At 46.7% G+C, this 18,101-nt stretch overlaps 1 protein-coding gene across 5 annotated transcripts in view; it reads right to left on the bottom strand.

Annotated features, from left to right (window-relative positions):
• LOC123772272 (A disintegrin and metalloproteinase with thrombospondin motifs adt-1) overlaps positions 1–18,101 on the bottom strand; it is a 71,954-nt gene that overhangs the window by 29,054 nt on the left and 24,799 nt on the right. For 4 of the 5 annotated variants that reach the window (XM_069311086.1, XM_069311088.1, XM_069311085.1 and 1 more), the window contains 10 exons: positions 16,841–17,039; positions 8,728–8,965; positions 5,779–5,861; positions 5,516–5,677; positions 5,002–5,213; positions 4,223–4,417; positions 3,928–4,056; positions 3,416–3,677; positions 839–934; positions 577–697 (listed from right to left, as the gene is read on the bottom strand). In XM_069311086.1, the coding sequence (XP_069167187.1) occupies positions 577–697; positions 839–934; positions 3,416–3,677; positions 3,928–4,056; positions 4,223–4,417; positions 5,002–5,213; positions 5,516–5,677; positions 5,779–5,861; positions 8,728–8,965; positions 16,841–17,039 (1,697 nt within the window). Of the gene's footprint in view, positions 1–490; positions 698–838; positions 935–3,415; positions 3,678–3,927; positions 4,057–4,222; positions 4,418–5,001; positions 5,214–5,515; positions 5,678–5,778; positions 5,862–8,727; positions 8,966–16,840; positions 17,040–18,101 lie in introns of all 5 variants that reach the window. The other variant, XM_069311089.1, reaches the window with a different exon arrangement.

Genomic DNA, 18,101 nt, shown 5'->3' with positions numbered 1-18,101 from the left:
CTCAACTGTCAATCAACTGGTGTACAGATTCCTGAGCCTACTGGGCTCTATCATATCTACATTTGAAACTGTGTATGGAGTCAGCCTCCACCTCATCACTTCCTAGTGCATTCCATTTATTAACTTCTCTGACACTGAAAAAATTCTTTCTAACATCTCTATGGCTCATCTGGGTACTAAGTTTCCACCTGTGTCCCCTTGTTCGTGTCACACCCGTGCTGAAGAGTTTGTCTTTGTCCACCCTGTCAATTCCCCTGAGAATTTTGTAGGTGGTTATCATTGTGTGTGTGTGTGTGTGTGTGTGTGTGTGTGTGTGTGTGTGTGTGTGTGTGTGCGCGCGCGCGCGCGCGCACCCCCCCCCCCCCCCCTCGTGCACGCCCGCCCCCCCCCCTGCTTATCAAATTGAATCTCATTTCCCTTCCCCATATATAACAAACAATAAAACAGCAACCTGAGAGTGGTGTGTCTGACAAAGCCCCACCGGCCGTACCTGGCTCACTGTATAACTCCACCGCGGGACAATGGCCCAGCGGGATGCCAGCCTCCCGCTCTCTTCTTGTTGACGGGGGGACTCACCTGTGGCCCCTTCCACGCAGCCGGAGGTGCAGTCGCCGTGGGTCCAGGGCCCCCAGCCGCCAGCCACCACCTCCTGCGGTCTCTCGGGCCCCCAGGGCACGCATTCTCCGCCACGACACCACTGGTGCGGTAACGGGAGGAGACGGAGGAGAATGTGTTCAGTCTTGTTTATTTTGATATGGTACAGCAGGTTAAATATGGTAGATCTTACATCTTATATATCTCTCTCTCTCTCTCCCTCCCCCCTATCCCCCAAACTTACATTCTCTCCACCGCAGTGAGTGCCCTCTAGCGCCGGGCCTGTTAGGTAAGAGGATATGCGCCTAGGAGACGCACAGGTAACGCTGCTACACACTTCCTGGGGGAAGAAAATTCTCAGTCTTTACACACACACGCACACTATATTATATTATATTATATATATATATATATATATATATATATATATATATATATATATATATATATATATATATATATATATACACATATTATATATAAACACACACACACACACCATATCTGTGCATGTGTATGTTAAGTTATATTGGGTGTATAGGCTCTTGCCATTATTTATATTTGACGTTCGTGGATGCACCCTGTCCTCAGGCCAGGCACGTTAATGCGGCGGCCGTCACCTTCCCAAACGCTTTCGTCCATTGTAACATACTGCATATTGGTTTATTCTCATTTAAATTAATATTATACAATAAAATTATATGTATTGTTTACCATAGGTTAGGTTAGATGTTTATGTTCGTTTGGCGATTATTTGTATTTGAACAACCGGTCCTAAGACGAAGTCCATTCCATCCAGCGGTCGATCCCAAAGACACATTCGTCAATTTTAACATGCTCTTTATTCATAATAGGAATTTTCTCCAATATAAATTAATGTTATTATTATATATTAGCATGCTATGCATATTTAGACACTAGTTAGGTTAGGTTAGGTGTTTAGGTTCTGTGTGCGATTATTTGTATTTATAGTACGTGGGTGAAGCATTCATAGAATTGTGGTTCGAACAGAGGACCTGAGCGAAGCACTTGTTCCGGAAGTGTTCGGACGTCATCAGTTGTGAATCGTGTGTAACAGCCCGTCCTCCAAACAAAGATCCAAAAGTGATTCCATGCACCCGCCAAACCCCCTGTTTATGAATGAAAAACGGTTTACACACGACTCACAACTGCTGACGTTCGAACATATCCGGACCAAGTGCTTCACTGACGAATTTTGTTCGAACCACAACGCTGTAAATGCTTCACCCCCGTAATACAAATAATCGCCAACAGAACCTAAACACCTGACCTAACCTAACCTATGCCTATTTATACACAATATGCTATTATAATATTAATTTATACTTGAGAAAATTCCCGTTTTGAATGAACAGCATGTTAAAATTTATGAATGCGTCTGTGGGGTTGACCGCTGGATGTAATGGACTTGAGTCGAGGACGGGTTGTGTGTAAACCGTTTTTCATTCATAAAAATGAAAACAGGGGGTTTGGCGGGAGCATTTAATGGACTTTGGCCTTTGTGTATGAGGACGGGCTGGTTTGAAGTACTTGGGTGAAGCATTTACAGCGTTGCGATTCGAAGAGATATCGTCAACGAATTACTTTTCGTAAAATGTTCGAACATCCTCAGCTGCGAGTTTTGTAAAACGTTTTTCATTTATAAACAGGGTGGTTGGCGGCTGAATGGATTGAACATTTGGGCTTTGTTGATAAGAACAGGCTGCGGGCTGATAAAGGTGAAGCATTTGCAAGCGATTCGAACATAGGAAGTGAGCGAAGAAATGTTTGAGAAAGGTTCGAAAATTGCCATTTGTGAGTCATTCATTCAGACACTTGGGACGGCTGCTGAATTGGTGAACATTTCATCAATGTTTATGAGGACGGTCTGTACAGTCCAGTCCGTCTTTATAAACAAAGGCCAAATGGTCGCTAATCCGGCCGCCAAACCCCCCCCCCCCCCCCCCCCCGTTTATAACTGAAAAACTATTTACCCACGACTGAACTGATGACGTTCGAACACTTTCGTAGCAAGTGCTTCGCTGACGACTTTTGTTCGAACCACAACGCTGTAAATGCTTCACCCACGTACTACAAATACAAATAATCGCCAACAAAATCTAAACATCTAATCTAACCTACGCCTAACTTTACACTGAAATTTAATATATAATAGCTTTTACCTATACATGAGAACAAACACATTTTTAATTCACAGTATGTTAAAAATTGATGTATCCGTCTGTGGAGGAGGGCCACAGTTCTTACGAGCCTGGCCTGAGGACAGGTTGGTACACTAGCACACAAGACAGAGACAGACAGACAGAGACAGACAGACAGAGACAGACAGACAGAGACAGACAGAGACAGACAGACAGAGACAGACAGACAGAGACAGACAGACAGAGACAGACAGACAGAGACAGACAGACAGACAGACAGACAGACAGACAGACAGAGAGAGACAGACAGAGAGAGACAGACAGACAGAGAGAGACAGACAGAGAGAGACAGACAGAGAGAGACAGACAGAGAGAGACAGACAGAGAGAGACAGACAGAGAGAGACAGACGCAGAGACAGACACAGAGACAGACACAGAGACAGACACAGACACAGACACAGACACAGACACAGACACAGACACAGACACACGTCACCTTAGTCCTGAAAAATGTACAGGACTCAAGTATATATGCCGGTTGATCAGCAAGATATTATGTTGGTTTTAATAGCCCTCCAGCAAGTGATAGTTCCAAAAGCCCAACACCCAACCATGGCGCTCACATGCGACTTCGAACCCAAGTGCTGGAAATACTCACGTGGATGAGCAGCACATCCGCCAGGACAGCATCGGGGTCCTTCAGGAACAGTTGACATTGTGCGGTGGCGTCCCACCGCTGACCCGGCAGGCCCCGGGACCTGGTGCGGTTGTTCGCCTGCTCCCCGCTCCCCACGGCTGAACCCACACCCATGCCTGCGCCCACGTCTGCGCCCACGTCTGCGCCCACGCCGGCAGCCACGCCGGCAGCCACGCCGGCAGCCACGCCAGTAGCCACGCCGCCCTCGTGCAGACATTCGCCACTGGAAAGGTTAGATGTGGTTGGGGTCATTCGAGCGGTGGAGTGGTTATAACGATGCTGTGTTATTGTTCAGTATTGTGAGTCTTCACATGCTGGGGTCTTATCCTCCCTATCTTCTCTCCTAATATTTATTTGGTTATTTTCTCTCTCGTTTTTCTTCTCTACCATTCATTTTATGCTCATTATCTCTCTTTCTCCTTTTCTTTACCCCGTTCGCCCCCTCCCCTTCCCCCTGTGCCCCTGCCACTTACTCTTGCATGAGGATCTTGTCCCTGGCGCAGGAGGACCAGGTGGTGGCGCCCTTCCGACCCCTGCCGGCGGCCATGATGAACCCGCTCGTCGCGCACTCGTTGCTGACCCCGTCGTGGCGCAGACCCAAGCTGCGCACCTCGCGGAACAGGTCAGAGGTCATAGACATATACACGAGGTCACATGTAAGGCGCATAACAAAATCACGTCGGAGGGGAAGGAGAATCAAATATAATTATTATGCATTTACAAATTCAAATTTTGCGGGGTTCCCTCGTCCGATTTCTCCACCCTCACCTGTGTCCGATTTCGTGGGCGAGGACGTAGGAGCTGAGCGCGCCTGTGGACGGGTAGGGACGCCCGCGGTAGTTGACGGCCCCGAGTTCGTTGATGACGCAGGAGAGGTGAGGCTTGCACACGCCCCCCGTGTACGCCAGACCCATCGTCACCGCGTCGTCTGTCCCGTCAGGGTTCTTCACGAAGAAGTCGAGGCTGCGGGATTGTGGTGAGGGAGAAGGTGGGTGAGAGGTAACTAGTGATGGAGGTAGTGAGGGAGGGAACTAGTGAGGGAGAAGGTGGGTGAGTGGGAACTAGTGATGGAGGTGGTGAGGGAGAATGTGTGAGAGGGAGGGAACTAGTCAAGGAGGGTGTCAGAATGACGTATAATGAGATAAACAGAACCAGAATTGGGAGTGAATGAGAAGCTGAGCAGAGCGGACAGTTAAGACTATCGGAGGAAGAGGACAACAGCCTGGGGGAGGGGAGGGGGAGAGGGAGAGAGAGAGAGAGAGAATGGGAATCTAAAGAATGAGGTTAGCAACTGAGGATGCTGCGCAGGATCGAACAGGTGGTTATCAATTACCCACAAAGTAACACAATCAGTGCTTATATTATTATTATAATTATTATAACCTCCAAATTCACATAACAGCCACAAGACCGGCTATAGGCCATGACGGTAGTTAATCACCCCCCCCCCCCCCCGCACAGTCAACCAGCACCTACAGTGCCCATGATGGTAGTTAACACCCCCTACAGTCAGCACCCACATACCCACACAAGAACCTAGTACCCACCCTGACAGGTAGACGCCAATGTCCCAGTGGTCGGGGTTGGCGTCGTCTGGGTCATTGTTTCTCTGGTTGTACTCGCAGAAGGACTTGAGGAGCTGCGATCTGTCGCCATTGTGGGTGTCGAAGCCCTTGGGCTGGGAGTTGAGGAGCCGCAGGTGGGTGATGGTGAGGTCCACCCGGCGCCCCAGCGATGGGTGCCGGTACAGCGCCTGGACCTGCGTCAGGGAGAAGGGACCACCTATGAATATCGTTTAAAAACGGCAAGGTTTTTAGATAAAAAATCTCTTATCAAAGAGACGTCGCTAAGCCGGTCTGACTATATAACACTTGGTTGGAATTTGAGAACAGTACTGAGAGCTTGGATATGACGGCGTGGAGGGACGGTACACCTAACTATTTAGATCTTTGGGAATCGAACCCTGCAGAAAACGTGACCGTTTCCGTAGCTACCGTCTAAGTGGTGCTACCGTCTAAGTAGACGGTAATACCACAGACGGCTCCTAACCAAGATTCTTACATTGTTAACGAGGGCGAGGACGAGGTCGACCAGCTCCTCCTCGGACGACAGGTACTGTGAGAAGAGTTCTATGAGGGCCTGGTCGAGGAAGAGCCCCAACTCCACCGTCAGCGGCCTGGCCCCGGCTCCTGTCACCTCCGCCACCCGCTTCACCTCCTGCTCCTTCACTCACAAATATACAGAATTATATATTTATTTATTTAGCATTTTATTATTATTATATTACTATTATATTATACTCACCGTGGGGTCAGGCAACTCACCGTGGGGTCCACCATGACCTGGCTGAGGTCTGGCAAGCCAATGGGGTCGGGGACGGTCGGAGTCCGCGCGCAGCTGACGTGATCTGAAGGGAAGGTATTGAACACAACTTTTATACTGGGTTTCTAAACCAGCAGTTGCATCATGTGAGCAACAGGAGCAACAGGATGGGGGAGGAGAGAAATAGCATGTTGCGAGTGCAATGAACTGCAAAAATAATGGTTTACAGACAACTTAACTTTGAATGTTCAGGTAAGAGGATAATCCGGATGGATACGCCGGTTATGTTCTCGATATCCTAGTTCCTGGCTGTCTCTCTCTTCCTCCCTCCCCTCCCTCCCTCCCTATCTCTCTCCCTCTCTTTCTCCCTATCTCTCTCCAGCGGAGGGGTAGAGAAGGAAAGAGGGAGAGAAAGTCCAGAGGCATGCCACTAAACTAGTCCCAGAGCTGAGAGGCGTGAATTACAAGAAAAAAATGAAACCTTATGTCATTGTACTGCCTGGCTTGGGGCCTGGCTTGGAACAGACATTTAATAACCATCGTTTCGTGGATAACATTTTATTCACTTCGACCATTGGAGCCTTGAACCCCAGACCACAAAAGCAGCAGCCCGCAGCTCTGTGGGTGCGGGTGTCTCAGAGGATTGCTCCATCTGTGATTTGCGGTTTGCTGTTCAAGGCTCGAATGGTCGAAGTGCATATTATATATATTATATATATATTATATATTATATATATATATATATATATATATATTATATATATACACACATATATTTTATTTATATATATATATATATATATATATATATATATATATATATATATATATATATATATATATTATATATATATATATATATATATATATATATATATATATATATATATATATATATATATATATATTATATATAAACAAGCAGTACCCGGCCATGCGTTTCTGTGGCTCAGCAACGCATGTGAGTTGCTGAGTCAAAGCAACCTTCCACCGTCCCCTCGTCCTCCCCACCATTCCACACTCCCTCGTCCGATGCCTTCCCAAATGGTCTGATGTTCCCATCAGAAAATTGGGAACATCAAGTGATCTGATGTTCCCATCACTGAAATATAAGAAAAAGTTAAAAAATTAAATAAAAATATGAAAAATTAAAAAATAAACTATACTCACAAAATGAACGGTATGGTAAACAACACAGCTCAACTCCAATGCAATTCACACAAAATAATTAAATCAAAATGAAAATATATCAAAACCTATGAAAATTAAATTTATCAGTGCAATCAGAAACATTGAAATGGAATTGTAACATTTAGTATGGCATGTGTGTTGCTCCTATATGCAACACATGGCGCTGTTTTTCAAGAAAAGCATAGTTTTACCTGTCACAGGTGTGACATTTATACTTACTTACGAAACGAACGGTAAGGTAAACAACACAGCTCAATTCCAAGACAATGTCGCAAAATAATTCAATAAAATAAATCAAAATCAATGAAAATAAAATTTATCAATGCAATTGGAAACATTGAAATGGAATCCGTGACATTTAGTACAGCGTGCATGTTGCTATTATGTGTAACAGATGGCGCTGTTTTTAAAAAACGCACGTTTATACCTGTCAGAGGGGTGGCATCTATATAGTAGGTATATAAAAACACGCGCCTATTCGAATGCAACGTTGTGTCAAAATTTAAAAGCAATCGGTGAAGAACTTTCGGAGATTAGCGGTTATGCACAAACGAACATTTTAATTTTTATTTATATAGATGTAAATGTTCGTTTGTTCAAAATCGCTAATCTCAGAAAGCTAAAGTGATTGCTTTGAAATTTTGACAACGTTGTATTCGCATATAAGCGTGTTTTTATATACCTACTGTATACATGCCACACCTGTGACAAGTAAAAAAAATTTTTTTACATGCCACACCTGTGACAGGTAAAAAAATTTTTTTTTAACCAGCACCATGTTGCACTTAAAAGCAGCATACGCTATACAAAATATTTTACAATTCCAGTTCAATGTTTCCAATTGCATTGTTGAATAGAATTTTCATAGATTTCGATTTATTTTCATTTTCATTTAATTATTTCATGTGACATTGCGTTGGAATGGAGTTGTGTCGTTTACCATACCTTTTATTTCATGAGTAGTGTTTATTTTTTATTTTTTTTTATTTTTCATTTTTTTAACTGTTCGTATTTTTCAGTGATAACATCAGATCATTTGACGTTTTCATTTTTCTGATGAGAACATCAGATCATTTGGGAACGCATTGGACATGAGAGCGGGGGATGGTGGGGAGGACGAGGGGATTGGGAGGGGGGGAATGGTGGGGAGGAAGAAAGAGTTGCTGTGGCTCAGCAACGCCCACACATTGCTGAGCCACAGGAACGCATGGCCGGGTACAGTTAGTGTGTGTGTGTGTGTGTGTGTGTGTGTGTGTGTGTGTGTGTGTGTGTGTGTGTGTGTGTGTGTGTGTGTGTGTGTGTGTGTGTGTGTGTGTGTATGTGTGTATGTGTGTGTGTGTGTGTGTGTGTGTGTGTGTGTGTGTGTGTGTGTGTGTGTGTGTGTGTGTGTGTGTGTATATGTGTGTGTGTGTATAATATTGACAACAGGCCATTCACCAGCTCAGACACAAAAAGGGGTAAGGAGCTTGTTATTCTATTCTGTATTCATGTCATGTTCCACCTCCCCCTCACCTGCTCCCTTCACCCTCACCCCTCACTAGTCCAACCACTTGGACTGGACGGTACAACAACGGTCTCGCTTCATGCAGGTCGGCGTTCAATCCCCGACCGTCCAAGTGGTTCCTTGGACGCACCATTCCTTTCCTCCCGTCCCATCCCAAATCCTTATCCTGACCCCTTCCCAGTGCTATATAGTCGTAATGACTTGGCGCTTTCCCGCTGATAGTTCCCCCCTGATAGTTCCCTCCGTCACCACTCACTCTGACAGTCCTGGTCCATGAGGGCGGGGAGTGGGTGCCGCTTGACCACGTGTGTGAACCCCTGGCTGTGTCCCCCCTCTGCCCTCTTAGAGGCTGAGGGCGGCGGAGAGCTAGACACCGCCTCCTGAAGGGGTCCCTGAGCCTCCTGAATGGGCCCCTGAGCCTCTTGAAGGGGCCCTTGGTCTTCATGAAGGGGCAGCAGCTCCGCCATCTCGTCTGCAATCATCAGCAACACTCGCTGTGGGAGAAATTGATCGATAAGTCATTGATCACAGTATATAGGTATCTGGCGATATATTTATATATTCGGTTAGATTTGCAGCTTTGGATCGAATTCGTCAACCCGGAGAAGATAGCGCTCTGAGGCCCAACAGGTCCTCACGGTTTATTTCTGTATGATGCAACACTCTTAGTTCGTTTTCCACCATAGTAGTGCAGGGCAGACTCGAGCCAGGTGTGACGCAGGTGGTGTAGGCGTCACACTAGCCAGGTGTGACGCAGGTGGTGTAGGCGTCACACTAGCCAGGTGTGACGCAGGTGGTGTAGGCGTCACACTAGCCAGGTGTGACGCAGGTGGTGTAGGCGTCACACTAGCCAGGTGTGACGCAGATAGCGTGAGCACCCGAGGTAGAGTTACAGGTGTGGGGGGGGGCGTGTTTGTCTCCTCGAGCATGTCATCCCACACACCTGTACACCATCCCTGGTGCATGTCATCCCACACACTCCTGTACATCATCCCTGGAGCATGTCATCCCACACACACCTGTACACCATCCCTGGAGCATGTCATCCCACACACCTGTACACCATCCCTGGAACATGTCATCCCACACACACACACACACCTGTACACCACCCCTGAAGCATGTCATCCCACACACCTGTACACCATCCCTGGTGCATGTCATCCCACACACCTCGATAAAAGCCAAAAAGATGTATGAATACACCCTGGCTTCCTGTCCCCCGACACAGCGAACTATCAGTTGAGTAATGCAGGGACACGATCTTCACTTGTTTCTCGACTTGTGTTAAAACTATATATATATCGAATTGTAATCTCCAGTCTCTGCCTCCTAGACGCTCGCTGCTCATCTATTTCTAACCTCCCTGTGACTTAAGTGGGCCTCAAGTGTCAATCCCCGCCTTTCCATACTCATTCCTCCTCCCCCACTCATTTCCATTCCTCCACTCATTCCCTCTGGCGACAATATTCCTTTGGTATTCGTCTTCCGCAACACCGGTTCGTATAAGTGTTCCCAGATTATGTTGTTGGAACCAAGGAGTTATCTCTATCATCTCCTTGTGGTGTTATGTAGCGCTTATGTTTGTTTACGACAGTTGACGGTCAATTAGGCGCTAAATGTAGCGAGTCTGAAGAATAATGCTAGCGCTTTCTGCTCGATCGGCGCTCTTTGTATAATAGATTAATTTATTCTGTCATCAGAGATCCAGTTTGAGTGATATTCTGTCTCCCTTTTTGTCTCTTGTCTTTTCTGTCTACCATGGAGGAGGACAGACAGAGACAGACACAGAGAGAGAGAGAGACACAGAGAGAGAGAGAGAGAGAGAGAGAGAGAGAGAGAGAGAGAGAGAGAGAGAGAGAGAGAGAGACAGACAGACAGAGAGAGAGAGAGACAGAGAGAGACAGAGACAGAGACAGAGAGAGAGAGAGAGAGAGAGAGAGAGAGAGAGAGAGAGAGAGAGAGAGAGAGAGAGAGAGAGAGAGAGAGAGACAGAGAGAGAGACAGAGACAGAGACAGAGACAGAGACAGAGACAGAGACAGAGACAGAGAGAGAGAGAGAGAGAGAGAGAGAGAGAGAGAGACAGAGAGAGAGAGAGAGACAGAGAGAGAGACAGAGACAGAGACAGAGACAGAGACAGAGACAGAGACAGAGAGAGAGAGAGAGAGACAGACACAGAGAGAGAGAGAGAGACAGACACAGAGAGAGAGAGAGAGAGAGAGAGAGAGAGAGACAGAGACAGAGACAGAGACAGAGACAGAGACAGAGACAGAGACAGAGACAGAGAGAGAGAGAGAGAGACAGAGACAGAGAGACAGAGACAGAGAGAGAGAGACAGACACAGAGAGAGAGAGAGAGACAGACACAGAGAGAGAGACAGAGAGAGAGAGAGAGAGACAGACACAGAGAGAGAGAGAGAGACAGACACAGAGAGAGAGAGAGAGAGAGAGAGAGAGAGAGAGAGAGACAGACACAGAGAGAGAGAGAGAGAGAGAGAGAGAGAGAGAGAGAGAGAGAGAGAGAGAGAGAGAGAGAGAGAGAGAGAGTGTCAGAGACAGAGTCAGAGAGAGAGAGAGAGAGAGAGAGAGAGAGAGAGAGAGACAGACACAGAGAGAGAGAGAGAGAGAGAGAGAGAGAGTGTCAGAGACAGAGTCAGAGAGAGAGAGAGAGAGAGAGAGAGAGAGAGAGAGAGAGAGAGAGAGAGAGAGAGAGAGAGAGAGAGAGAGAGAGAGAGAGAGAGAGAGAGAGAGAGAGAGAGAGAGTGTCAGAGACAGAGTCAGAGAGAGAGACAGAGATGGGGGGGAGAGGGAGGGAGTTTATAGCGACATATTACAAGCATTATCTCCACTCACATCAACGCTACAATAATAATAATAAAACACTTTAAAGCGGCGTCAATAATGAAGGAAATATAACATAGCTCATGCTAGGCTGGTTAAGGGTGAAGTGGTTGGTACGTAACCAAGAACAAGTGTTTTCTCAATTACAGTTTACTTATTATTATACATTACAGTATACCACTCATTGCACACAACCCGTCCTCAGATCGAGTCCATTCCATCCAGCGGTCGACCCCAAAGACACATTCATCAATTTTAACATGCTGCTCATTCAAAACAGAACTTTTCTAAAAAATTAATTAATATTATATATTAGCGTATTGTGCTTATTTAGGCATTACTTAGGTTAGGTGTTTAGGTTCTGTTGGCGATTATTTGTATTTGTACTACGTGAGGGAAGCATTTACAGCGTTGTGATTCGAACACAAGTCGTCAGTGAAGCACTTGTTCCGGAAGTGTTCGGACGTCACCAGTTGTAAACCGTTTTTCATTCCTAAACAGGGGGTTTGGCGGGTGCATGGAATGGACTTTGGGCCTTTGTTTATGAGGACGGGCTGCGTCTTCATAAACTGGAACACTATATCTTATGTTGCAGAGACGAACTAAACCAACCTACCCTCCCTACCTACCTATTCTCAGCCCTAGGGAGCCGGTCAGCCGAGCAGACAGCACACTGGACACGTGATCCTGTGGTTCCGGGTTCGATCCCGGGCGCCGGAGAGAAACAATGGGCAGAGTTTCTTTCAACCTATGCCCCTGTTACCTAGCATTAAAATAGGTACCTGGGTGTTAGTCAGCTGTCACGGGCTGCTTCCTGGGGGTGCAGGCCTGGTCGAGGACCGGGCCGCGGGGACACTAAAAAGCCCCCGAAATCATCAAGATAACCTAACCTCAAGATAACCCTAGGCCTAACACGATATCTGAGGCCTAATATAGTACATATGTGTGCTATACTAGGCCTAGGAATATTTATGATTGTTTTTAGCTCCTTTTAAAATTAAAACTCATTAGTCAGTATAGTACTATCTTAAAGCTAAGTACGTACGAATTCGTGACTATTGACGACTGTCACAATAGGTACTGTCTAAACAGGAGAATGGGTTGATGCGTCTGACAAGTATATGGTGGCCAGGGCGTGGTTGTTGGGTCAATTTGCGGTTGTTGGCCCAGACTACGGCTGACCATATTGCTAGTAAGTTCTTTATGGAAGATAAACTATCTTAAACTATCTTAGGCACATCCCAGGCTAACATGAACGCTAGTTCATCCTAACTATATTTGATTATCATTAAAACAAACTTTGTCGACCTGTTTTGTGTACAGTTTAACCAACAGCCAAGAGATATTTTATATATATATATATATATATATATATATATATATATATATATATATATATATATATATATATATATATATATATACATTTAGTTTTTTTTTGCACTTTCGTTATACGCAGAGTGCCATACGCCAGAGGCGACCCACTGGCCTCAATCCTGGTGAAGGGAAGGAAGGGAACTATCAGGGGGAAAAGTGCCAAGCCATTACGACTGTATAGCACTTGCAAGGGGTCAGGATAAGGACTTGGGATGGGACGGGGGAAAGGAATGGTGTCCCACCACTTGCACGGCCGGGGATTGAACGCCAGGAGTGAGAGTGTATAACTCACCAATGAGAAATATGAGAAACACAGAAAAACGATGAATGAGTTAAGTGGAATGAAAAATAAAGAGTAATGAGACAATGATGAGTGTCGATGAGTAACGATGAGTGTCTTGTGGCCCCCAGGTGTGTAGTGGCCCCCAGGTGTGTAGTGGGCCCCAGGTGTGTAGTGGGCCCCAGGTGTGTAGTGGGCCCCAGGTGTGTAGTGGCCCCCAGGTGTGTAGTGGCCCCCAGGTGTGTAGTGGCCCCCAGGTGTGTAGTGGGCCCCCAGGTGTGTAGTGGGCCCCCAGGTGTGTAGTGGGCCCCCAGGTGTGTAGTGGGCCCCCAGGTGTGTAGTGGGCCCCAGGTGTGTAGTGGGCCCCAGGTGTGTAGTGGCCCCCAGGTGTGTAGTGGCCCCCAGGTGTGTAGTGGCCCCCAGGTGTGTAGTGGCCCCCAGGTGTGTAGTGGCCCCCAGGTGTGTAGTGGCCCCCAGGTGTGTTATCTCTTATACATATATATATCCTCGCCCCTGCCTCCCTCCCCCTGCCTCCCTCGCTCGCTCTGCCTCTCAGAAAATCTGCTCAAAATAAATCCTTTCTCCCTGCCCAACATATTGCTATTTTTTTGTATTGGTAATCATTGTGGTTATTACTTGGGTAATTGTTGTGGAGGAGAGGGGAGGTGGGAGAGGTGGAGGAGAGGGGAGGTGGGAGAGGGGGAGACAAAAGGGGAGAACAAGGAAGGTGGAGGAAGCAAAACCAATAACTGTTATGGTGCCGAGTATACTCCCACGCCTTCTATTCTTTCTTTGTCTCTCTCTGTCTGTCTGTGTCTCTCTCACTGTGTCTCTCTCTGTCTCTGTCTGCCTCTCTCTCTGTCTCTGCCTTTGTCTGTCTCTGTCTGTCTGTCTCTCTCTCTAAATCTGAGAGAGACAGAGAGAGAGAGAGACAGAGAGAGAGAGAGAGAGAGAGAGAGAGACAGAGAGAGAGAGAGAGAGAGAGACAGAGAGAGAGAGAGAGAGAGAGACAGAGAGAGAGAGAGAGAGACAGAGACAGAGAGAGAGAGAGAGAGACAGAGACAGAGAGAGAGACAGAGAGAGAGACAGAGACAGAGACAGAGACAGAGACAGAGACAGAGACAGAGACAGAGACAGAGACAGAGACAGAGAGACAGAGACAGAGAGACAGAGACAGAGACAGAGACAGAGACAGAGAGACAGAGACAGAGAGACAGAGACAGAGAGACAGAGAGACAGAGAGACAGAGAGACAGAGAGACAGAGAGACAGAGACACAGAGACACAGAGACAGAGAGACAGAGAGACAGAGAGACAGAGACAGAGAGAGAGACAGAGAGAGAGACAGAGAGAGAGACAGAGAGAGAGACAGAGAGAGAGACAGAGAGAGAGACAGAGAGAGAGACAGAGAGAGAGACAGAGAGAGAGACAGAGAGACAGAGAGAGAGACAGAGAGAGAGACAGAGAGAGAGACAGAGAGAGAGACAGAGAGAGAGACAGAGAGACAGAGAGAGAGAGAGAGAGACAGAGAGAGAGACAGAGAGAGAGACAGAGAGAGAGACAGAGAGAGAGACAGAGAGAGAGACAGAGAGAGAGACAGAGAGAGAGAGAGAGAGACAGAGAGAGAGACAGAGAGAGAGACAGAGAGAGAGACAGAGAGAGAGACAGAGAGAGAGACAGAGAGAGAGACAGAGAGAGAGACAGAGAGAGAGACAGAGAGAGAGACAGAGAGAGAGACAGAGAGAGAGACAGAGAGAGAGACAGAGAGAGAGACAGAGAGAGAGACAGAGAGAGAGACAGAGAGAGAGACAGAGAGAGAGACAGAGAGAGAGACAGAGAGAGAGACAGAGAGAGAGACAGAGAGAGACAGAGACATCAACCAACACAAGTGACGAAGAAGTACAACAGCGAGTCACAAACAATTAGTGAGGGGTTCGAACACAAGGAGGATCCCAGAAGCTGGTTGACCTTGGCTTTGGAGTGGCTTGTCTTCCCGGGTCTTAAGCCCAGGTGGAAAACCGAACATTGTTCGGTTCATTGACCCGTTCGGATACGGGTCGTCATCCTGCGGGTGTTCGATTTAATTATAACGATAACAAAGGCTACTAACCTTTTGTATATTATGAATAATGAATTAGTCTGTCGGTGTCTCCCCAGAGCTGACTGTGGTGGTGGTGGTGGTGGTGGTGGTGGTGGGTGTCTCCCCAGAGCTATTTGACGCGCAAAAAATGCTGTTGACAATTATTTTCTGCGACAGGCACAGTTCAGCGATAAAAAAAATACACGAAATCGACCAAACAAGATCTGGCCACAAAGAATGACGCAAGCAGGGACGTTGAGGCTGACGTTAACCTCCCCCCCCCCCCTCCAGTGGGTACAATTACCAAAAGTAACGCCAGTTCAACGCCCAACAAACCCCATCGGCGTTGATTCAACCTCCAACCCACACGACTCCTGGTTTTGTGCTCGCTGGGTCTGAATCCTCATTTTCAGAGCTACATAGACTCTCCGAAAACTTATTTTGAAAATAACTTGCTTCTTTTTCAGAAAATGCACAAAAATCCAATCAGAGCCCTTGAATGTGGCACATGTATATGATGCCACATTGTTGGACTTGTAAACGATTAAGGGAAAACCAAAAACCATAGTGTACTCAGAGGTTCGACTCTGTTTCAAGCTCTCAGTCTTTAAAATTGTACACAGCCTATTGACAAAAATCAGATGTCAATAATTCCACCACATCTGCACTCTGAATTGCAATATAAAAGTATTCAATTATAGTGTGTAGTGTTGCAATAAATGGCAAGTTAGCTGCATCCTGCAAAGAAAGAAGTATCACTGTGTTCCCGTCAACTTTTAGCACCAAGTTGAATTTGGGACGAACACATCTCTCATTTACCGCAATTTTTCAACAGGAGATTTTTTTGTCTTTTGTGGTATCCAAGCGGCCAGTTTAAGGTGGTGAGTGAGAGACTTCGTTTCCTTAGGTACGTCTTGTTCCCGCCCTCACTCAAACGTTAATCGACGTAGACTGTTATACAGAAAGTAGCCTCACCCAACTTTCCATTATGAAACATAAGGGGGGGGGGGATGGAAGTATCATAAGCTAGTCGGGGTCGGCCCAAGTGCCATGCTTTAAAAAAAAATATTGGCAGCAACATCGACCACCCGGCAGTTTAGATGAAATCTAATATGAAATAGCGGATGTGTGTAAGTTTTTTATGCGTACTCCTGCCGTTTACCCGCTCATTAGTATGCTTTAATCGATAACGATAAATGTTAAGTCATAAGGATTACAGTATTACATTTTCTGGCAGAGATAGAGAAAGAGAGGGAAAGTGGGTTGGATAGGATGAATTGGGGAAGGAGGAAAAAGGGAAGAGAGGGGGGAAGAGGAGGGGGAGAAAACGAGGAGAATGGGGAAGGGGAGAGGGAAATAGGAGACGAGAGGAGGAGATAGGGGAAAAGGGAGGGAAAATTGGGAGAGGGGGAAAAGAGTTGGAAAGGGTGGGAGAGAAAGCGAGACCCGGGCACTGCCGGGTACCCCACCTACTGTCAAATTAAAATATATATTTGTTCTTACTGAATTGGCTGACACCACATACATTACTGACGTTGCTGAGGCGATACAACACTCCTCACGCTCTATTTCCCCTCAATAAGAACTGCAGTAAAGTATTTTAGCAGTTGATGAACTTGACATTTCTCAAGTAATTCCGCAATTGCCTATATTTGTTTGTGTTTAAACTGAGGGAGTATAGGACTCTAGGAAAAAAATGTTGAAAAATGAGGGATAATCTCTCTAGCCCTTAGAAGGCGAGGCCCCGAAGCTGAGACTCGGCCTGCAAGCACCTACAGGCAAGTACACTCACCGGTCCATCGCGGTGACAGAGGGAGACGGTGCCCGACGCGTCCTGCACGCCCGCGTCCTCAGCGTGGGCCAGGTACAGGCACGGACGGGGCTCGAGGGGCAGGTACTCGCTGCCACCACCCACGCCCTCGCCCACGCGGGTAATAGTGGCTTCCGATGACACAAGCCATTTCGTGGGAGTCAGCTTTAGTTGATAGTTCCTGTGAGAAGTGACGGATTAAGTTACATTTGTGTTATTAAATTGTAACCAATAAATTATATATATATATATATATATATATATATATATATATATATATATATATATATATATATATATATATATATATATATATATATATATATATAATTTATTTATTTATTTATTTATTTTAGTCCAAGGTTCCAAGGGTTGTTATAGCCGGGGGAAGGGTTGTAGAGATAAGCTCCCACAATCTGTAAAGTGCCCCTGATGGCGTGCGTCTCAAATAGTTTCTGACAACCAAGTCCAGCTCCTGGAACTGCTTCTACCAACAGGAAAAGGGGCAAAGGCGGGCCTTTGGCACCTTAAAACCAGTTGCTTCGGGCAGATGAGACTCATTAGCCTGGGAAGGAAAACCCAGAATTCAAAACTCTGGTGTCTTGCGGATAAACCTACTCATGGGAAAGGCTTCGGGAGTCAATCCTGAGGGAAAATCCGGAGTCGGAGTCCCTAAGGCGGTTTGCAGCTGTTTACAGCTACATTCTGGCAGCTCCTGCGACGACACTGGTGCCAAGAGTATTGGCATCTGCCTTTCCCTTGGACCACATCGGTGGCGTGGAGAGGGTGGATCTGCTATATGGACCACAGCCGGTTCTCCATAATTACTGCCCTGGCCTGTGCCCTGGAGAGGACAAGGCGATGGCTCAACACGGGAAGCGACAGTCACCGGTGATAAGCCTACCACTCAATTGGCGTAGAGTGAGGCGCCAGGGGTTGCTACAGCTACCGCCCACCTCAATCTGGGCAGCCAATAAGGTGCTGTCCCGCCATGGTCCGCCTGCTCCATTGGGTGCGTGGGGCTTAGGCCACAATCCAATAAGCGGATCGTCAACTCATGTACCAGGCAAAAGAAAACAAACACAGAGCCACCCAGCTCTCAAACTGGGCACATTGAATGTAAGGACCATGACACCGGGTCTCAAAAGATCTACTGGAAGTGAACGACGCCCGCAAGACAGCTGTGATCAACAATGAACTACGCAGGCTCCAGATGGACGTAGTCGCCCTGCAGGAGACACGT

Source organism: Procambarus clarkii, chromosome 69, assembly GCF_040958095.1.
Source record: "Procambarus clarkii isolate CNS0578487 chromosome 69, FALCON_Pclarkii_2.0, whole genome shotgun sequence".
In the NCBI taxonomy this organism is placed as follows: domain Eukaryota; kingdom Metazoa; phylum Arthropoda; class Malacostraca; order Decapoda; family Cambaridae; genus Procambarus; species Procambarus clarkii.
This window is presented reverse-complemented; position numbering and strand designations above follow the sequence as displayed.